Source organism: Bos javanicus, chromosome 19 (genome assembly GCF_032452875.1).
Source record: "Bos javanicus breed banteng chromosome 19, ARS-OSU_banteng_1.0, whole genome shotgun sequence".
NCBI lineage: Eukaryota > Metazoa > Chordata > Mammalia > Artiodactyla > Bovidae > Bos > Bos javanicus.
Genome location: NC_083886.1, coordinates 22,692,120 through 22,715,572, shown reverse-complemented (window position 1 = coordinate 22,715,572; position 23,453 = coordinate 22,692,120). Strand labels below are relative to the sequence as shown.

General features: G+C 40.8%; 1 protein-coding gene across 3 annotated transcripts in view; it reads left to right on the top strand.

The window, feature by feature from the left end:
• The window catches only part of TMIGD1 (transmembrane and immunoglobulin domain containing 1), a 66,818-nt gene extending 56,741 nt beyond the window's left edge, over positions 1 to 10,077 (top strand). For all 3 annotated transcript variants that reach the window (XM_061390588.1, XM_061390590.1, XM_061390589.1), the window contains 4 exons: positions 2,718 to 2,993; positions 8,023 to 8,126; positions 9,071 to 9,111; positions 9,961 to 10,077. In XM_061390588.1, coding sequence (XP_061246572.1) covers positions 2,718 to 2,993; positions 8,023 to 8,126; positions 9,071 to 9,111; positions 9,961 to 9,964 — 425 coding nt within the window. In that variant the 3' untranslated portion in view covers positions 9,965 to 10,077. The remainder of the gene's footprint in view (positions 1 to 2,717; positions 2,994 to 8,022; positions 8,127 to 9,070; positions 9,112 to 9,960) is intronic.
• The last annotated feature ends 13,376 nt before the right edge of the window (positions 10,078 to 23,453 follow it).

Genomic DNA, 23,453 nt, shown 5'->3' with positions numbered 1-23,453 from the left:
AATAACCTGATGCCCATCAAAAGAAAATGAGTAAGGAGTCAGATATTATACTATAACACTCTAAAAGCAATGGGCTAGAACTCTGTGGTTCAACATGAATATCTCTCAATGTATGCAAGTTATTGAGAGAATGAAGTTTTTTGTGTAAATCCCTCTCACCCTTCTAAACCAATACATTTCCTATGGGTATATCATATGTATTTTTAAAACAATATTTAAAAAAAAAAGATCTGCAAGCATTTACATTGAAACTCAGCACTGGGTATCTCTGGGGAGTCAGGAAGTGACCAGGATGGAGTCAAGGAGGACCTTAACTTTATCTGAAATGTACTAATAATTTTAAAAGGGAACATGATGTAGAGCTGATGTGCTTTAAAATTCATTTAAAATAGTTAAATAAAAAGGAACAACTAATAGGAGTCCATAAGTGGAACTGGTATAGCTGGCCATCATGTTCTCTATTCACAGCTTCCTACATATCTGAATACCATATAACATCCTTGTTGGACATGGATACAGAATTCAAGCACATTCCAAAGAGCAACAAAATGTCATTCTTCTGAGAGAGTTATTAATAACACAGCCTACTTAGGGTCTAATTATTCAGCGTGCAGATTATACAACCTCCTTTTTCCCCACATTCTCTGCCTCTGTCTCTTTCCTACTGCCCACTTTTCGTGCATTTTTTATTGGAGTGTAATTGCTTTACAGTGTTATGTTAGTTTCTGCTGTACAGTGAAGTGAATTCGCTATATGTATACTTATATCCCCTCCCCCTTGGGTCTCCCTCCCACCCCATTCTCTATCCCACCCCCCAGGTCATCACAGACCACAGAGTTGAGCTCCCAGTGCTACACGGCAGGTTCCCACTAGTTACCTATTTTACACATGGTAGTGTATATATGTCAGTCCTAATCTCCCAGTTCATCCCACCCTCCTCCTCCCATCCTTTGTCCACATACCCCTTCTCCACATCTTCATCTCTATTCCTGCCCTGAAAAGCTTTTGAACAGCAAAGGAACCCATAAATGAGGAAAAAAAGATAACACTCAGAATGGGAGTAAATAGTTACAAATGAAGCAACTGACAAAGGATTAGTCTCCAAAATATACAAACAGCTCATGGAGCTCAATATCAACAAAACAAGCAAGCCAATCAAAAAACAGGGAAAAGGCCTAAATAGACACTCTTTGAAGAAGATATACAAATGGCCAAGAGTCACATGAAAAAAAAGATGCCCAGCATCACTGATTATTAGAGAAATGCAAGTCAAAACTACAACGGGGTATCACCTCACATAGGTCAGAACGGCCATCATTAAAATATCTACAATGAATGCTAGAGAGGATGTGGAGAAAAGGGAACCCTCTTGCACAGTTGATGGGAATGTAAATTGATACAGTCACTGTGGAGAACATATGGAGTTTCCTTAAAAAACTGAAAATAGAGCTATCATATGACCCAGCAATCCAACCACTTTTCATGCATTTTATTACTCTTCTGTACCTTGGCCAAAAAATTGCAAGGGGCATGCAAGAGGGGAGGCTCAGCTTGGCCATTTCTCCCTCTAGATGTTGAAAAACACTGGTGGGAGTAAGGGTTGGAATTATTTGGTGAAGAAAAATGTGTTTGACATATGGGTCTACAGATGTCCTTATCATGAAGGGAATAAGAAGTTGCTTACAGGGAACTCCCTGGTTGGGGAGCTAAGATCCTACATGCCTTGTGGCCAAAAAACCAAAGCATAAGACAGAAGCAATATTGTAACTGATTCAATAAAGACTTAAAAAAAAAAAAAAAGAAGTCATTCACACAGAGGGATGAGAGGGGCTCAAGGTCACGCTCACCTTTCATTGATGCCAGAGTTGCCACAACTGGAGTCCCTTCTGAGAGAAGAAAATTATTTCTGGAAGATCATTGTGGAAATGCAAATATGCATTGGTAAATCTGTGGTTAGGGCGAGTGTGATCACACACAAGGGAAAAATAGAGGGTGTGAGGAGCCCTCAAACCGCCCCACCTCTTCCACCACCACAATAATAATAGTAACTAGCATTGCGGTAAGTTCTTCACAGGCATTCTGTCCTTTCATCTTCACAGCATCTAGTAAGGTGTTATCCCACTTTTTAGATAAGAAAACTAAGCAGTTACTTTACAGTTAGGTAGCTTTCTCTAGGTCACAGTAAGTAATGTAGGTAGAATTGGGGTTCACTGCAGCACCTGCTTTCTTAATATTACACTATTTTATCCCAAAATAGCACAGATTGGTTTTTAATATTAGTTCTCAGCAAAGTCTCAAGGCTTATATGCTTCCATGTGTTACAAATCATCTCCTTGACAGAGATTCATGTTTATATGCATTTGTTTCATTGTTTATCTTCCCCACCACATTAAAAGCTCTTTTAAATTTGAAAATGGATGTATGCAATTTCCCTGGCTGTCCAGTAGTAAAGACTCCATGCTACCAATACAGCAGATGCAGGCTTGATCCCTGGTCGGGGAACTAAGATCCCACATCCTATGTGGTACGGCCAAAAAAGAAAAAGAGGATGGATGGATGTTATTTACCATTGTATTCCTGGTTCCTAGCCCAGTGCTTGGCATACGGTAGGTGCTCAATAAATGTTTGTAAAATGAATGAGATAGACAGAAGGAAGATCTTGACTGCTGACAATAATGCTTATCTGCTAACTAAACCTAAATGTTTCAATCTTGCAGTTCCTCCTCTCCTAAGTGGAAATGACTTCCAAACAGCTGAGGAAGGCAGTGATGTGAAGTTGGTTTGCAATGTGAAATCCAACCCCCAGGCTCAAATGATGTGGTATAAAAACAATGGCATCTTGAACTTAGAGAACCATCACCAAATCCAACAGACAAGCGAGTACTTTCAATTGTCGATCACCAAAGTCAAGAAATCCGACAACGGGACTTACAGCTGTATTGCCAATTCATTGATAGAAACAAAGACCAAGGACTTTCACCTTATTGTCAAAGGTAACTCTCTCGTTTATTTATTTACTGAAATATAGTTGATTTACAGTACTATGTTAGTTTCAGGTGTAATGCGTGGTGATTTAGTATTTTTATAAATGATACTCCCTTTCACATTATTACACAGAATATTATTATTCTTTATTATATATTCTTTATATATAATATTATATATAATTAAATATATATTATTTCACAAATATTGCCACAGAACAATGGCTATATTTTCCTGTGTTGTACAATATGTGTGTGTGTGCTTAGTCCTGTCTGACTCTTACGCGATCCCATGGACTGTGGTACACCAGGCTCCTCTGTCCACAGGATTTCCCTGGCAAGAATATTGAAGTGGGTTGCCATTTCCTCCTGCAGGAGATCTTGCCCACCCAGGGAGTCTCTGGCATCTCCTGCACTGGCAGGAGGATTCTTTGCCACTGTGCCACCTGGGGAGCCCCTGTTGAACAATGTACCTTCCTGTTTACACAGAGTTTGTATCTCATAATCCTCTACCTCTATCCTGCTTCTCCATTCTTCCCTCTCCTCACTGGTATACACTAGTCTGTTTTCTCTATCTGTGAGTCTGTTTCTGTTTTGTTTTATACATTCATTTATTTTTATTCCACATATAAGAGGTAGCATACAGTATTTATCTGTCAAATGGACAGAGAGCATAATACTCTCTAGGTCCATCCATAAAGGTAACACTCTTTTTAAGTAATATCTATCATAGTACAAAGGGCTTCCCTCGTGGCTCAGGCAGTAAAGAATCTGCCTGCAGTGCCGGAGATCCAGGTTCAATCCCTGGGCTGGAAAGATCCCCTGGAGAAGGGAATGGCCACCCACTCCAATATTCTTGCCTGGAGAATTCCATGGACAGAGGAGCCTGGTACAGTCCATAAGGTCGCAGAGAGTTGGACATGACTGAACGACTAACACTTTCACAGCACAGTACAAAACTCAGATACTCAGTAAATATATTTTTGTGTGACAACAAATAATGATGGCCATTATGATTAGTAGCTAGAATTTTCTTTGGAAAATTATCTCCACCCCAGGAATTCTCGTCCTTTCTTTTAGCGGAATTATTCCCATTCCAGATAGGATACTGCTTTTTGAGCAAAGGCTCTTTTCTAGAATCAAGTAGTAGAAGATATATCTGCTTGGCTTTCTGGAGGAGTATTTCTGTGAATTTTCCTGGGCAAAAGCTTTGTAGGAATTGAATTTTGAGTTAACAACTTAATGAAAAACAGGAGAGAAGTCATAAACACATAGAGAAAAAAAAAGATACTAACTAGATAAGAAAATGGATCTGTAAAATCACTCCTAACTCTGAAATGTACCCTATAGACCAATCAGAAGAGGGAGAGGGGGAGAATGGTGGGAAACAGGTTCTTTCTCTTGGCTTCATGCTTTCCCTACCCAGGTTTATGACCTCTGCGATAACAAGGAAGAAATAAAGTGCCAAGTGTTTTGCAGTCCTCATATTTCTCCTTCATACAGAAAGAGAAAGGCAAGATACCTGGTGGGGCAGATGGATAAAATGCTCATACACACATTTCCTGGTCTGGGGCCAGGATGCTAGAAGCAGTCAAACAAGCTGAGGCTCCTGTATCTTGATAGAACGTGATTCTCTTTGTCACCTGCCTCCCTGTGCCCCCTCACTGTCTTTCTTGCCAGGCCTCAGGAAATCAAATGAACCCCTGTTGGTCATGTAACCATAGGGATTCTTACTGGGCTACCAATAGAACGGATGGTGAGGAGGAAGGGCTGCCAATTGAATGCCCATCACTGTGATTATTGGTACGTTCAGTAATTTGTTCTGTGAAACAGTGACAGTATTCCCAGGGGCTATTTCCTTTAAAAACCAAACCCACAAACTCTTGATTAAAAAGGAATCATAATTGCTCCATGTCACATTAAAAAGGCAGCTTGTGCAGCAAGCAGGATGCCAGCTTGGCAAATTAGCTTTCAGGTGGGCGGTATCCTGTTTTGGGTGGAGCACTTCCAAACCAACTGGCTTTTCTGATTTCTTGCTGCTTTATGACTTCCCTGGCTGTCGGGTGCCCAAGGAGCAGAAGCGCTCTGCTGATGGTGCCCAGGCAAAACGCCAGGTTTGCCATGAGCTCTTCTAGCTTCATGGCTCAGTGGGGGTAGTTTCTAAATGAGGCCGTGCAAAGTGGGAAATGACATCATGGATCTTTTCTTGAGCACAGGACTTTAGCCACATGTTGAGATTATTTTACCATAATGAATATGCGCGGGGTTGGGGAGGGGGAGAATACCAGATCTGGTTATAAATAAGAGAGTGAAGGGAAGAGATGCAGTTACATTTGCCAGACTCACTTTCAACAGAAACTTGGAATCCAGAGTGAGCCAGTGGGTCAGGCAGTTAATTTCAGGTTTGTGTATGGAGTAAAAGCTGTTATGTGTGGCTCCATGTTATTCAGCTTGGTAAAAACATTCCGATCAGTGGCTGATTTCTGATTTTTTTCCCCAATTGTCCCCCTTTGCCTCCCCTTCATTTTGACATCTTTCATTGGAACTCACTACAAGTACAAGGTATCCCCCGTAAGAGGTCTTTTGGTGTATCCCAGGGATGGCTGTTACAGAGTCAGGGCTTTCAAGGAGTCCAGCTGAACAGAGCTTCTCCAGAGGGTTAATGCTACCCATACCCTCATAAGGATAATTATTAGCAACAACCAAAAGGGAGCAAGAGTAAAAGATGCTTAATCTACTCTCTAAAATTATCCGGAACCAGAACTAGACACATAATAGAGAAGAAAACGATTAAAAGGTAAATAGTAGGACTTCCCTGGTGGGCCAATGGTTAAGACTCCATGCTTCCTCTGAAGGCGGCATGGGTTGGATACCTGGTTGGGGAATTGAGATCCCATGGCCATGTGGATCCATGTGGCCAAAAAATAAAATTAAATCAATCGGTAAATAACTGGGCAAAGACATTTTAAAAATACTATTAAAAAATTAATAGTGTGTCATACAATTATGAAGGGATAAACCCCATTTCATAACCTTGAGGCGTATAGGGCTTGGACTTTGAAATTAATCTAAAATCTCTTCTTCCCCTTGTCTCTTTCTTTCATCCCTCATGTATTGTACTATCTCTTGACTCTTTGTCCTTTACAAATACTATCTCAATCTGTAGTTTTTGTTTCTTTAATGTCTGTCTCTCCTACTAGAATATGAGATCCTCAGAGACTGGATCCTTCCATGCTTCTTCTATCTTTTGCAGGGCTAAGAACAGCACCTCGCGCACAGTCGTCATTTACCAAAAATCTGTTGATGGCACCCACTGCACAAACTCAATTAAACAGTAGAGAGCACACTGTTTATTTCCTATAAATTCCAAAAATTTTATCATAGCCATGATTGGAGCCCTTCTCCCTCCTACAGTGGGCTCAGAATCCGGGAGCTTAGACAGAGTCATTTAAATAGCTTTGCTGACTTTAAGCATTCTTGCATTTGTAAGTTTCATCTCATATCATACCAACTACATTAAAATGAAGTAATACCTATACTTTTTTGCTCTAAAAATTTGAAAGGGCATTTGAAACTTACATACATTTTGAATTTTATTATAAATAAGTTATTAATTTGGCTCTTGTGGTTTAAACATTATTATTATTGAACAGTTGGGTTATAGTTGAAGCAAAGTTACATTTTATAAATGCTTAAACATTTATTAAAGGCTTCCCAGGTGGTACAGTGGTAAAGAATCGACCCGCCAGTGCAGGAGGCCCAAGAGACGTGGGTTCAATCCCTGGATGTATTCTTGCCTGGAAAATCCCACAGACAGAGGAGACTGGTGGGTGAGAGTCCGTGGAATCACAAAGAGTAGAACATGACTGAGCGACTGAGCACATACACCACACACACAGCACACAAATGTTTATTAGTTCTGATTAATTTTGCCACTTTATTTTCATACTCAGGAGCCAATACTTTTTTTTTCAGGTCTCAAATATTTCATCAGCTCTTGGAAAGTGTACAAGCACAGGCACAGAGCTCTGAGTTTACCAGATGTTCAGAAAACAAAATAGGGAGTGGGCTTTCACTTGTAGGCAGCTGGTGCCCTAGTTCTAGTTAAAAGTAGACTCTCTGTTCTTCCATATCATGTAATGTGTGTGAGTGCATGCCTACTCAGTTGTGTCTGACTCTTTGCGACCCCATGGACTGTTAGCCCATCAGGCTCCTCTCTCCATGGGATTCTCCAGGCAAAAATACTGGAGTGGGTGGCCATTTCCTACTCCAGGGGATCTTCCTGACCCAGGGATTGTACCTACATCTCTTGCATCTCCTGCATTGGCAGATGGATTCTTTACTATTGCGCCACCCAGGAATCCCTAGAGAGAGAGATGAAATTCTTCGCCAAGGTTGGGAAGGCTGATGCTCACGAGTTCTTCTTCCCTATGGGCACCGTGCAGCTACCCTGTATGTCTTGTGTCCTGCTTGGGGCACCATCACAGCACAGCTACCAGGGTCTTGCTGCTCCAGGAACCCACAGACTTCTCTCTCCTTAGTCCAACAGTTTCCTTAGCTTTCCTCTTCTTGCTCTTAAAACCTCCTCTCTCTCTTTCTCCCTTAAAGAATCCTCACAATATCATTCGGGTTTTGCAAAAGACAGGAAAAAGCATTGATTTCAGCCTACTTCTGCTTTCTGCATGGCAAAAGTTATGGATCATGCACAAAAAAGATCTGACTTTGAAGGAGTTACTCATATTAATAATATGAATAATATAGATAATAAATTATATCCTTCCAAAAAGAAATGGATTCAAAACCTGTCTCTGCTGGTTACTAATTCTGTGACCTTGGACAAGTGTTCTAACCTCTCAAAGCCCCTGGTTCCTCACCTGTAAAAAAAAGATGATAATACATTTGGGAATTGTTTGGAAATTTAATTAAGAAGATGCAAAATGTTAAGTGCAAAGCACCATGGCTGGGACATACTTGGAGTACATAAATTAGAAGCATATAAATGTTACTTTCTTATTTCCTGTCTTTGCATTTCCAACAGATAAAGGCTCAACTGTACCAATAGAACCCATTATTGCTGCATGTGTTGTGGTCTTTCTGACCTTGGTCTTTGGAGTGATTGCCAGAAGAAAAAGAATAATGAAGGTATCTGAGTATTTAAGCTACGTGCATGCGTGCTAAGTTGCTTCAGTCGTGTCCAGCTCTTTGCGACCCCATGAACTATAGCCCATCAGGCTCTTCTGTCTATAGGATTCTCCAGGCAAGAATATTGGAGTGGGTTGCCATGCTCTTCTCCAGGGTAATCTTCCCATAAAGTCATCTAAATAAAGGCAGAGAACTGGTGATATAAATGACTACAGAGTCAGGAACCATACTTGAACAATCTGGTCTCTCTACCATGAGATCTCAATTGGAAGCGGCTCAAGGGAATAAAAGCTGTACCTATATTATGAGTACAACTTTACAAAGGATAGAAGTACATATGGACCAGACCTGAATGAAAATAGTTGCAATGTTAGAAGTAGGGGCTGATTTTTCTCCATTTTTAAATTTCTCTTGATTGTTGTTATGGTGCCTTTGGTACAAGAAATAAATATAGAGGCACATCAGCTCTGGATTCAGAGATCTGTGTGAAAAAGATGGCACTTGCTGCTCACCTCTTGGACACAGCCCAGGCCCTGGCTGCAGTGCGCTGGAGTTTGAATTGCTGAATGGTTAACCTGGTTGGTTAGAGTGATGCAGAGTACGCGTTGCAGAGTGCGTAGGTTAAAGCTATGCCTTTGACTCCACCAGTCAATCCAGTCCCAAAGGAAGGCAAAGGTGGCAGAAGTCTCTAAAAGGCCAGTGTGGAATTACATTTTCTTAGGTTAAATAAAAATGATAAATGTGGCCAAAGAAATAAGACCTAGACCCGTGCAGAGGTGACTGGGAAAACAGCCACCTCTGCATTGGTGTGTATTTTTCTAGATAGAAGATTAACAGACATTTGGGTTTCCTGTCCCTTGAGCCAGCTCAAGGCATTCAAAATGTTTATCCATCAGCCTTAGCACAGCAGCAAATTCATTGTCCCTCGTTGTGTTTGCTTTCAGCTCTGCAGAAAGGATCAAGGCCCTCAGTGCAGAACAGCTCTGTAAGTACTCCGGGCTGGGGTCAATGATTTTCCATAAGCAGATGGATAGCAGTCAGTAATGTGCATCATAAAACCCATCGCGGGCAAACTCCTCCAGAGACGGGAGGTGCTAGAAGGTGAAGCGGTCCAGGGGAGAATGGAGGGTGGAGGAGAATCTGCCTTCACTCGAGAGGAGGACGGGTGAGGCGAGGTTGGAAGGTTGCTTAGAATGGAGAACACCTTTGATCTTTTTGTTTGTTTGTTTTTCGTTTTGCTTTTTTAATTTTATTATTGGACTATAATTGCTTTACAATGTTGTATTCGTTTCTGCTGTACAATAAAGTGAATCAGCTATCTGTATACGTATATCCCCTTCCTCCTGAGCCTCCCCACTTTTGGTCTCAAGCCTACTCTCTCTTTAAGCAGTTTCAGGCTAATGCATGTCCAACTGCCTTTTATTGCCATGCAGTGTAAGCATCCTAGAGAGTTTAGCCTGGGGGAAGCCACTGCTGCCTTCTCCTTCACAAGCAGGTCAGAAGCCACATTCCTCATTCAAAATACTGCCTTCTTTTTGGAGCTTCCTTTAGTCTGTTAGCTCCAGCATACCTGAGTTAAGTGGTGGGTAGAAAGAATGGAGGCATTCTTTCCAAGAGTATGAATTTTCAAATTTTTAAAAAATCACTAAGATAATAAAGTTTCTAGAATTTTAGCAGTAATACTAGATGCCAAAATACAAGGAGCTATATCAAAGTTTTGAGCAAATATAAATTAAAAATCTAGCATTCTATTCATCAAGAGTATGATTTTGTTTTGATTTTTTTTCTTTAGTGCTATGATCATCCTTATGATTAATTTCTTGATTCATTTCAGATGAGGAAACTGAGATGCCATCTATTACAGCAAGAGTTTTGCATCAGGACCTCCTTGATTTATGCAGTCCCATCTGTATTTATTGATATTATTAAATTCACTCCTGTCTAATTGTCAGAGGTTTTGAAGAAGTGTTTCATTAATCACTTAGCAGTAGTTGTTAAGACTAATTTGATATACGTGCGGAACACTTTCAGGAAGAAAGCTGTTAAGGTTGAAAAGTAAGATTTTTTTAAAGTCTTCTCCTTGAAGGATATGTTAATTAATTGAAATTTGTCCTGAAAAGGTTGGCAGCCATTTACATTTATTGTGTATTTTTCTAGGTAGGAAATTAACAGACATTTGGGTTTCATGAATCAGTACGCTACCAAAAAAATACAGGAGTTGGGCACAACATAGAGGGATCAATTTCTAAAGTTGCCAAGGAAACACATAAGTGATATTAATTATATGTACCTTCACTGTCATTTCAAAAGAGAAATGTTCTAGGACTAAAAAAGGAATGATATAATCTCAGAATATAAGATATTCCTTTAAACGAAAGAATTCAGTATTATAAAAAACTCAACATATGTCCTTATTTTTCTCATCTTATCGTGGTTGACAGTCACAAACTTTGTGAGATTTATATAGTGATGAAGATGAAAACAGCAAGGGACAGGGGCTGGCCAGAATGTTTGCTTCCCTAGTATCCTTTGCCCCTTTTGCATAGATCCAGCACTATTTTGAATCAGCCTGTACTCTTCTCATATGTCGTCGTTGTTTAGTTGCTAAGTTATGTCTGACTCTTGCAACCCCATAGACTGTAGCCCACCAGGCTCTTCTGTCCATAGGATTTCCCAGGCAAAAATACTGGAATGGGTTGCCGTTTCCTTCTCCAGGGGATCTTCCCACCCAAGGATCAAACCTGCATCTCCCGCTTGGCAGGAGGATTCTTTACCACTGAGCCACCTGAAAAGCCCCACTCTTCTCATATACTTCAATTTAATTTATTTTTAAATTTTTGGCTGGATAGCACATGGGATCTTGCCACAGATTGAACCCACATCCCCTGCACTGGAAGTGCAGAGGCTTTACCACTGACCACCAGGGAACCCCTGTCTCCGTCTAAAATTTCAGCTATCATCACTTATCGCTGACTTTTCCCACTTCCATTCTCTCTTCATTTTTTCCCCTCTAAGCATCTCTGCTTCACTTTCCCACACAACTGGGGTGGGTCATGGGGAGAGGTAGGGCTTTCCGGGTAGTGCTGGTGGTAAAGACCCTGCCAGGCAATGCAGGAGACATTAGAGACATTCAATGTCTCAGTGCAGGAGACATTCAATCCCTGAGACCGGAAGATCCCCTGGAGAGGGATTGGCTACCCACTCCAGTATTCTGGCCCGGAGAATCCCATGGACAAAGCAGCCTGGTGGGCTATAGTCCATAGAGTTGCAAAGAGTCGGACACGACTGAAGTGACGTAGTACACATGCGCCAGCCCTTACCAGAAGCACCTTTGAGGTCTCTGCTGTGTTCTCACTCTAACTTAGAAAAAACTATTTTGTCTAAAGTTGCAGTAGCTAAATGTGTCACAGTGAAAAAGAGAGAGCTTCTGTCAGACGGTGATTAAAAGCCCCTTTATTGACGTAGAAGTAAAGAGAAGAAATGAGCAGAATGTATGAAATCTTCACAGTCTTGTTTCTAAGAAAAATAGACACATCCTCTTGTTAGGCTCCTCTTAGCTTCCTTGGAAATGTCAGCATGAGATGGGGAGAGAGACAGACACTGCTAAAGACTGTGGTGCACAGATTTCTCTGTTTTCTTGGAGGCCCCAGTAGGTTTTGTGGAGAAGCCTTCATTCAGGATTTCTGAAACTATAATTTGGAAGCCCTGTGAAAATGCTGTAAGGATAAGGTAGGAACATTGTGAAAAGTTGCGAGATTATAGACTGGGCCTTTGGAAAATGAGGAAGTTGGATTAAGAGGAGAATTGAAATTAATTCTCATTTGAGCTTGAAAATTCTACGATCCTCAAAAGATACATAGTTTAGTTAAAATGTTTAAGGGAGTTAGCAAGTAAGACTGAGAATGTAATAGCTTTGCCCCGCCTAGTAGATTTATGAATCAGCTTTGTACTAGGACATATAACAATCCTTGAGAATTACAGGTCATCAAGAAAGAGTTTCTTCACCCTTATTAAATACCGTGACCTTGTACATTAGCACAGACAGGGAACCTTAACTAGTTTTAACAGAGCATAGCAATATTACAAATGGCCATTGCTTCTCATTTTGCCTTACAGTTTGGAGAAACACAGAGGCTGTATTAAAACTATGTGTATTATTTACAATTAAAATTTAGCCTAGAGCCTGTCTTAGAAAGACATGAATTTCTAGGACTCAGCAGAAACCCCATATGTAAATAAACTATACTTCAATTTAAAAAAATAATAAAAAAATTAAAAGAAGGAAAGAAGTCCCATAAGCTTTCCCCAATGTTTTCTCTACCTACTATGAGATTCCTGAAATTCCAATTCTTCATCTGAGTTTAATCCTTTGGACTGCAAACACCAGTGGAGAAGTGACAGAAAAATACAGTCGTTCTCTTCTTAACTTTTTTATTAATAAGGACACCTTTCATAATTATTTCTTTTTTGGCCCCATATTTTGAAAGAATTGGCCTATCAAACAAATTTTATTTATTAAATAATAGTCATCTGTTTTCCCAATCTAAAAACCATTTATCAATGATATCTTCTTGTCAGTCCGAGCTTCTTTTACAGCAACACAATTACCTAGTTGATGTAATTCCATTTAAAAGAAAATAAATCCCATACTATAATTAACCTGTGCAGCCTTTTAGAGGTTAGCAAGATAATCATTGCAATTAGGCTTTCTGAATCATTGAAAATAGCTTACAACTATTACCAAATAGCTAGCCAACTTTACCCTTGTCATCACCATGTTTGTGACTACTTTATTGAACCTTTAAGCCAGGGGTCATAGAGTCAAATTCTTACAGGGGTCAAGCTGATTAATGGGTGAAGCAGGCTAGATGTAAAACAATAGGGAGTGGTAGAGACTGTGGCAAATAGCACGTCTATGTGTAAAAGAAGGCTAATCGTCACCACTGGGGACAGATCTTATTCTTTAAGAGAAGTCAGAAATCTGGATTTTTATGTGTAATTCTAATTTAAAAAGCTTTTAAAAATCATGCATGTCAAGGAGTAGAAGAATCCTCTCACCTCAATGTATGTCACTCTCTTCTAGGGAAGCTATTACAACCTGGTATTGATTGGTTTTTCATTGTCTCATGGAGAGTCTTGTGAAACATCTCTCATAAATTTGACTCATAGCCTGCTAGCCCCCAAAGCTCAAGCAGGATCCCAAAGAACCAAGTCAGAGGATGGTTCGTTATTTGTGGAGTAAATTGGCCAAGATGGCCTGTTCAGTCTCTCTCACCCCACCTTTAAAAACAATGACTATGTAACAGTTGAGCTCATTTGTAGCACTGTGCGTGGGCCTCATGAAGTACTCGCTTGGCCATGGGCTACTTTTGTTCTGTAAACATATATAAGCACCATCTGAGAAGGCTTTGAGGCATTGAAGTTATGCTGTGTTATGGTTGTGTCATGGCCATGTTGTGCAGTGTTATTACTCCTGCATCAGGGCTGTGTCCGTTGGGTCAGCCACGAGAGGTTGCGGTATGGCTGCTGTGCCAGCCAGGAGAGAATAAACATGTCTGCAGTTCCTACAGACTTCCCTGATAGTTTAGCTGGTAAAGAATCCACCTGCAATGCAGGAGAGCCCGGTTTGATTCCTGGATTGGGAAGATCTGCTGGAGAAGGGATAAGATACCCACTCCAGTATTCTTAGGCTTCCTTTGTGGCTCAGCTGGTAAAGAATCTGCCTGCAATGCAAGAGACCTGGGTTCGATCCCTGGGTTGGGAAGATACCTTGGAGAAGGGAATGGCAAGCGACTCCAGTATTTTTGCCTGGAGAATCCCTTGGACAGGGGAGCCTGATGGGCTACAGTCCATAGGGTCACAAAGAGTTGGACACGACTGAAGTGACTTAGCACACTTTAGCATGCAGTTCCTACAGCCCTTCGTGTCTTCCTCCAGCCTCTAAGCTCGTGCTTTGCCTACCCTGGGTTCAATGAACAGTGTGCAGGGTGTGAATAGCAAGACAATTGATGACACGAACAAGATCAGCAATATAGTTAGTAGTGCAGGAATACCTCATCAGAGATGTTGTGGATACAGTGCAACAAAGCAAATATTGCAATAAAGTGAGTCACAATTTTTTTGGCTTCTTGGTGCATATAAAAGTTATGTTTACACTTTACTGTGTAGTCTATTGAGTACACATTGTGTCTAAAAACAATGTGTATTCCTTAGTTTTAAAATACTTTATTGCTAAATAATGCTGTCATCTGAGCTTTCGGTGAGTTATATTCCTTTGGCTGGTGAAAGGTCTTGCCTAGATGTTAATGGCTGCTGATGAGGGTGCTGGTTGCTGAAAAGTTGGGGTGGCTGTTAGCCATCTCTCAAAATAAGGCAGTAACGAACAATGAAGTTTGCCACATCAATTTATACTTCCTTTCACAAATGACTTCTCTATAGCATACAATACTGTTCGATAACATTTTACCTACAGTAGAACTTCTTTCAAAATTGGAGTCAATATTCTTAAACTCTGCCACTGCTTTATCAACTAAGTTTACATAAAGTTCTAAACCCTTTCTTGTCGTTTCAACAATCTTCAGAGCATCTTCACCAGGAGTAATTTTCATCCCAAGAATCACTTTCTTTGCTCATCCTTAAGAAGCAACTCCTCACCTATGAAAGTTTTATCATGAGATTGCAGCAATTCATCACATCTTCAGGCTCCACTTCTAATTCTAGTTCTCTTGCTATTTCCACCATATTTGCAGTTACTTCATTCACTGAAGTCTTGACCCCACCAAAATCATTCATAAGGGTTGGAATCAACTTCTTCCAAATTCCATTTATGTTGATGTCTTGACCTCTTCCCGTGAATCATGAATGTTCTTATTGGTATCTGGAATGGTGAATCCTTTCCAGAAGGTTCTCAATTGACTTTGCTCAGATCCACCATAGGAAAAATTATCATTGGCAGCTACAGCCTTATGAAATGTATTTCTTAAATAATAAGATTTGAAAGTTGAAATGACTCCTTGATCCATGGGCTGCAAAAGTGATGTTGTTTTAGCAGTCATGAAAACTACATTAATCTCATTGTATATCTGTATTAGAGCTCTTGGTGACCAGGTGCATTGAAAATAAGCAATTGTATTTTGAAAAGAATCTTTTTTTTCTGAGCAGTAGGTATCAATTGTTGCTGTTCATGTCCGACTCTCTGCAACCCCATGGACTGCAGCACACCAGGCTTCCCTGTCCTTCACCTTTTCCCGGAGTTTGCCCACACTCATGTCCATTGCGTTGGTGATGCCATCCAACCATCTCATCCTCTACCGCCCCCTTCTCCTTCTGTCGTCAATCTTTCCCAGCATCAGGGTCTTTTCCAATGAGTCGTCTCTTTGCATCAGGTGGCCAAAATGTTGGAGCTTCAGCTTTAGCAGTCTTCCCAATGAATATTCAGGGTTGATTTCCTTTAGGATTGACTGGTTTTGATCTTCCTTCTGTCCAATGGACTTACCTAGTGGCTCAGACGGTAAAGCATCTGTCTACAATGTGGGAAATCTGGGTTTGATCCCTGGGTTGGGAAGTTTCCTGAAGAAGGAAATGGCAACCCACTCCAGTACTCTTGCCTAGAAAATCCTATGGACGGAGGAGCCTGGTGTCCATGGGGTTGCAAAGAGTCGGACGCTACTGAGCGACTTCACTTTCACTTTCTGTCCAATGGACTCTCAAGGGTCTTCTCCAGCACCTCAAGAGTCTTCTCAGGAGGCAGGTGAGGTGGCCTGGTATTCCCATCTCATCAAGAATTTTCCACAGTTTGTTGTGGTAGGTATTGATGATGGGCTTCAATTATTCAGTAAATTGTGTTGTAAACAGATGTGTTATCATCCAGGCTTTCTTGTTCCATTTATAGGGCACAGGCTTTCAATCAATACCAAATAACTGGAAAAGACTTCAGATAAGATATTAATGGCGCAAAGACAGACACATGCCTTAGTGAGACAGACTTTTATACTAACGAAACAGAGAGAGCAATGCTCTGTAGGCCTGTGCTTTTCTGAAGTAAAGATTATCTGTTTCTCAGTGCTTATTCATCTACTACTTTCCTGGATTTGATAGGTGAACTTTGAAATGTTGGCCCCAATAATGATTGTGCTAGTTCATAATCTTTATTAGATTGACAGTATAATCCCCCAAAGTGTTAGAAATATTTCCAAGCAGTTTCTGATCTTTATTCTGTATTTCTGTGCATGTGATGTGGTATTCCACATGATGTATTCTGCATGTAAACATGATTTACATGTTTTGGATTAAAGTTTATGTTTAGATTATGATTTAGCATAATTCTTAAGGGCCCTAGGATTTGGAGAATGGTAGGTGAGCATATGGCTTCAACTGAAAGTCCTCAGCTGCATTAGCCCCTAACAAAGAGACTCAGCCTGTCCTTCGAAGCCAGGCGTTGACTTTGGTTCTCTGGCCGTGGCATCTCCTTTCAATGGAAGGCCGTTCTGTCCACACTGAAAATCTGTTGTTTAGTGTCTCCACCTTCATTCATTGCCTTAGCTGGATCGCCTGGATATCTTGCTGCAGCTTCTATGTCAGCACATGCTGCTTCATCTTGCACTGTGATGTTATGGAGAGAGCTTCTTTCCTTAAACCTCATGAACCAACCTTAACTTGCTTTGAACTTTTTTTCTGCAGCTTCCTCACCTCTCTCAGCCTTCACCGAATTGAATAGGGCCTTGCTTTGGATCAGGCTTTGGCTTAATTTTGTCTGAGATTTTCTGCTCATCTGATTTTTTATCCAGATCTCTCAAACTTCCCCCACTTCATTGATAAGTCTGTTTGGTTTTCTTATCATTCGTGTGTTCACTGGAATAGCACTTTTAATTTCCTTCAGGAACTTTTCCTTTGCATTCACAACTTGGCTGTTTGGCACAAGAGGGCTAGCTTCAGACTATCTTGGTTTTGATATGCCTTCCTCAGTAAGCTTAAAGTGAGAGACATGCACCTCTTCCTTTCCCCTGAACACTCGAGGCCCTAGTAGGGTTATTAATTGGCCTCATTTCAACAGTGTTTTGTCATAGGGAATAGGGAAGGCTGAGGAGAGGGAGAAGAGTTGGTCAGTGGAGCAGTCAGAACATACACAATGCTTGTCAGCTGTTTCTCATCTCACATGGGCACAGTTAGTGGCACCCCAAAACAATTACAAGAGTAATATCAAAGATCACTGATCGCAGGGAAGGGGCTATTTGCTAAGACGCTCTGCTCCCAATGCAAGGGGTCAGAGTTCAATCCCTGGTGGGGGAACTAGATCCTGCATGCAGCAACTGAGACCTGTTACAACCAAATAAATAAATGTTTTTTTTAAATCATAGATCACCATAACAAATATAGTAATAATGAAAAAGTTTGAAATATTGCGAGAATTACCAAAATGTGACACAGAAACATAAGTGAGTGAATGCTTTTGGAAAAATGGCCCCATAGACTTGCTCGATGCAGGGTTTCCACAAATCTTCAATTTGTAGAAGACACGATACCAGTGACAAGCAATGAGGGAAAGAGCAATGAAACAAAGTATGCCTGAGCTGTGCTGAGGACTTCACCTGCATCATTTGATCCTATAAACAGGTCTACAGAGTAGTCATGATTGTCCCAACTTTGATGATGAGGACACTTGGGCTCAGATGGCTTAACTAACTTATAGAGAGTGACTAAGTTGGAATTCATACCAAGCTGATCCAAACCTTGGGGACTGGAGTTAAAGAGAAGCTATCGTTGAAGGGACAAAGGTTGGAATAATAAAGACAAATCACCTCTCATAATTTGCCAAGAGTGATGTCAGCATCAATCCAACTTCTAATGATTTTGTTGAGTAAAGGGAATTTAAAACAATCTTAGTTGCAGAGCCTTTTGAAAATGTTACAACACTCCTTGAGATAATTTGAGATATCCTGTAGTGTTGCAGAACTGGAGCTAAGAATTGCTGTCTTAAATATTTGCTCATCTTTTTGATGATGATAATAATCACCAAGTATTACTTTTTGCCAAAGTGTTGTATAGATAATTTCCTGTTGTAGCAACAACCCTAACAGGTAGGTGTTGGAATCCCCATTTTACAGATGAGGAAACTGAGGATTGGAGAAATAAAATAATACACTCAAACTCACACAATTAGCATGGATTATAGTTGGGATTCAAACCCAAGGCAGGCTGACCCCACAGTTCATGCTGTTTCCTCTGCAGTGGAAGCCAAAGGACGAGGATAAATGTATGAGAATGTGATTGAGAATATCTTACTGCTTTAGGAGTTTGGGGGTTGTGGCAGAGACATTCAAAATTCACTGAATATTCTTGTGCTCCTCACATTTCCCTACTTCCTTTCCAATAAGTAGCCCACGTGACTAGTTCTAGTCAAGGGGCGATAGAATTAATGGTCACTTTTGGACCAAGCAATGCAGAACGGATGCGTATTCTGGCATTTTTTCTTCCTCTGACATGGCAACTGTGGGGAACACCTGTCAGTCTGGGATGCTGAATAATGACATGGAACAGAGTTACCTGCTCAGATGTAAGTGAGAAATAGACTCTTGTGTTAAACCACTAGTCTTTAGGGTTAATTTGTTACTGCTTCATAATTTAGCCTATTCTGACTAAAGCAGGTATTTTCATTGGCATAATTCAAATATAAAACTTTCATTATATTAATAATTTAGGGAAAGTTTAATCTAGTTTAGTGAAAAAATGCTAATTTTATGGGCAAGTTCATAATAATTCCATTCCTCCTACCACGGACCCTGAGTCACATAAAATGCTGAATAACCTGCAATAAAATCATAATTTTCCCTTTGAGTATACTTACATCTATTGAAAATGCATCTTTAAGGAAATAGGGCAGCAATAGTGCAAGTCACAAAAAAATAATTCATTTGTTTTATTTAAAAAGACAAATTATACTTAATCTCATGCCAGTGACTATAGAAAAAAAAATCTATAAATTAATGACAAATTCCTAACCCAGATAATCTTTTATCAAGAGCTTATTTCTGCAACATCAAAGTTGTTGGATAGCAAACATCATGGGTAGTTTTCCATAAGTAATACTGGAAAATATGAAGGCCACTACTGTGAATTCCCAAAAACCTGAGTTCTCAGAGAACTGTGTACATCTTAAGAAGAAATCAGAGATCTGGTGTTCCTGCCAACACATTCCTAGAGTATTACTGTGGCAATGCATGAATTATTTGCCTTTATCTTTTCAGTCAATCTTGGTAGTTTTATGGAATTTACTTGGCGTTTAAATGTTCTTTTGATGAATTTGTGGGGGAGAAAGTGTTCTCCCTGTCCTATTCCTCCGCCATCTTAGCTCCTCCTCAATCTTGGTAGTTTTAATAGTATCAGCCTATGTTTAAATTAAAGGTGTTAACAGCAATCTCTTACATTTTCATGTTACCTTATAGTTTATAAAACATTTTACGTATATCTTGTTAGATCCTCACAGCCGTTCTGTGAAACAGGTAGTGATGTCATTGTTTATGATGTGCAGCTGGAGATACTAAGGTTCAGAAAGGTTAAATGATCTGTCCAAGGTCACAGAGCTTGAACAAAGAGTCATTCCTCTCATCACCCTGACTTTTGGCTCTAGGTGAGTTCTACAATGAGCTTCCCTGGTGGCTCAGTGGTAAAGAATTTGCTGGCCAATGCAGGAGAAGCAGGTTTGATCCCCAGGTCAGGAAGATTCCCGGAAGAAGGAAATGGCAACCCCCTCCAGTATTCTTGTCTGTAGAATTCCATCGACAGAGGAGGCTGGCGAGCTACAGTCCACAGGGTCACAATAGAGTCAGACACAACTTAGCGACTAAACCACCACAATAAAGTACTACACTTGCTCTCAGTTTTGTACAGGACAATCATTCAGCCCTTTTGTCTTGTGGGTAATCACTATAAGCCATTTTCTTTTCCAGGGTCCTTCCCGACCCAGGGACCAAACTCAGGTCTCCTGCACTGCAGGCAGATTCTTTACCAACTGAGCTACCAGGGAAGTGCCAATCACTGCATGCCAGTGATTAGCATACCCACTCCAGTATTCTTGCCTGGAGAATTCCATAGACAGAGGAGCCCGATGGGCTACAGTCCACGGGGTTTCAAAGAGTCAGACATGACCGAGTGACTAACACGCACACTGTATGTCAGTAAGAATTGAGACAGGGGATGAGAAATGAAACTCACACACACAACTTTTAGAATTTCTCAAAATTGAGTTCTCTGAATTACCTGAAGTATAGTGACATCACATAACAATAGTTACACTTCCTGTGAACACTAATGTTATACTATCCTAAGCACTTTACATATAACTCAATCTTTATAACAATCACATAACAAGGGTCCTATTTTTACTGCACCCATTTTACAGGGGATGAAAACCGAGGCACAGAGAATTTAAGTCACATGTCCTGGGTCACACAGCTTGTTAGTGGCTGAACAAGAAGTTAGACCAAGGCTGTATGGCTCCTGGGTCTTTAACCATTAGACAAAATTGCTTCTTAGGTTAAGAACTAACTTATAGGGATTTCCCTGGTAGTCCACTGGCTAAGACTTTGAGCTCCCAGTGAAGGAGGCATGGGTTTGATCCCTGGTCAGGGAACTAAATCTCGCATGCTGCAACTAAGACTTGATGCAGCCAAATAAGTATTTTAAAAAAATCAAAACTAACCTATCCAACCAGTCCATCCTAAAGGAAATCAGTCCTGGGTGTTCATTGGAAGGACTGATGTTGAAGCTGAAACTCCAATATTTTGGCCGCCTGATATGAAGAGCTGATTCATTTGAAAAGACCCTGATGTTGGGAAAGATTGAAGGCAGGAGGAGAAGGGGACAACAGAGGATGAGATGGTTGGATGGCATCACAGACTCAATGGACATGAGTTTGGGTAAACTCCGGGAGTTGGTGATGGACAGGGAGGCCTGGCGCGCTGCAGTTCATGGGGTCGCAGAGTCGGACACGACTGAGCAACTGAACTGTACTTCCTATATGGCAGGAACAAACATATAGACACCCATCTAGTCCTTATTAGTGACACATTTAACATTTGAATCCAAACTGAAATTAGAGAGAGAGAAACAGACAAACAGGAAGAACAACTAAAGAGCCTGCAGTGAGAGCTCCCGTTCAACTCAAAGAACATGTGTCCTGAGGCGAGCAGAGGATGGAGAGGAGAATCAGCTCCCCTGGCCAGTCCCAGTTCCCACCTGCGGAGAATCAATCTAATGGTCACGGATTTGCCAATTACTTCATTTGGTTCTCAACCAAAGAAACAGCAAGCTCTTCCCATACTGGAATAAAAACCTGCTCTGTTGTGATTTTTTTTTTTGTTTTTTGTTTTTTGTTTGTTTGTTTGTTTCTCTTTATTTTTATTTTTTACTTTACAATATTTTGATTGTTTCTACCATACATCAACATGAATCAGCCACAAGCATACCCATGTCCCCTCCCTCTTAAACCTCCCTCCCCATCCCACCCCTCTAGGTTGTCACAGAGCAGCAGTTTTGGGTTCCCTGCATCATACAGCAAATTTTCATAGGCTAACTAGTTTACATATGGTAATATATATGTTTCAATACTACTCTCTCAAGTCATCCCACGCTGTCCCTCCCCCCATGTTTCTAGGGTTTTTTCAAAAATATATATATATTTATTTTAACTTGTTTATTTGACTGCCTCAGGTCTTAGTTGCAGCATGTGGGATCTAGTTCCCCCACCAGGGATTGAACCAAGGCCCCCTGCACTGGGAATGTGGAGTCTTAGCCACTACACCACCAGAGAAGTCCCTCTGCTATGTTTATTAAGAGGAGGTGTTTGAGTCTCTGAAGTGACACTTTCCCAAGGAATTTCCAAGGATAGTGTTGACTAGAATCTATTTTTGCCTGCCTTTGGAACTTAATCCTTGAGTAAGCCACAAGCCACTTGTATCACTGAACACGACTGGGGCTCAAAGGAGTAGCTGGATTCCGGGAGTTTGTAACACAACTCTGCTGTGTATATTCAACATTGCTCATGAAAAAGTTTCAGCTACCAGATAAACAAACTACGGCATGTATGAACAATTGCTTTGAAAAACAGGCCTCTCCTCTCGGCTCGGCCACTAATGAGCTCTTCAGCTCAAGGATGTTACACAATCTTTCAGAGACTCCAAACTAAGGAACTAGACCAAAGGACAATCTCTAAGATCCCGTGAGCCCTCATTTATTGAGATTTTTTAAAAATTTAATGGTAACAAAACTTAGGAAGACTTACTACCTCCTTGCATGTCATTCTGCATACTCTGTGTTCCTTTTGCAACAGATTCTCATCCCCAGACAGGTCATTTTTCACTCCAGCTGTCATTTGTAGGTTTTATAGGCAGCTAAAGGGCATCATTTAAAACATTGTACTAAAGAGGATATAAACTTTGCTGTCACAAAAGAATCATAGCCTTGAATTCCTGAATTTTATAGTTATGGTACTCATAAAAGTGTTTAATAACAAACTTGGCTCACTTAGAACTTACCAGTCTAAAGGACTTTGCCCCAACTGGACATGTGGATTATATTTGTTTTTTTAAGAAAATATTTAATCATCTATTGACAATTTCATATTGATACTAATGATTCCTGCACAATCCCTTTCAACCACTCTAAATGTAGAAATAATGTTTCATGATTCCACAGTGCTATTAAGCATCTAATGAAGGCTTCTATCACTGGTCTTTGTCACGATGCATGGGCATCAAGATTTTCTACCTATATCAGACAGATTAAAATGGGCCAGGACCTCCCTGGTGGTCCAGTGGTTAAGAATCCACCTGCCAATGCAGGGAACACTGGTTTGATCCCCAGTCCAGGAAGATTCCATGTGTCGAGGAGCAATTAAACCCGTGTGCCACAGCTACAGAAGCCTGTGCGCCCCAGAGCCTGGGCTCATTAATAAGAGAAAGCCCTCGCCCGGCAAAAAAGACCCAGATAGTAAAAAATAAAAAAATGCACGGTGTTTTCAAAAAATTAAAATGGGCCAATGTGAAAACTTAACAGCTGCATATGTATGCCCCCGGGCTTCCCAGGTGGTCCTGGTGGTAAAGAACCTGCCTGCCTACGCAGGAGACACAAGAGACGTGGGTTCGATCCTGGGGTGGGGGAGATCCCCTGGAGGAAGGCATGGCAACCCACTCCAGTATTTTTGCCTAGCAAATTCCATGGACAGAGGAGCCTGATGGGCTACAGTCCATGGGGTTGCAAAGAATCAGACTCAACTGAAGCACCTTAGCACAGCACAGCACGTGTATGCACCCAAGAAAAACTTCCTGATCA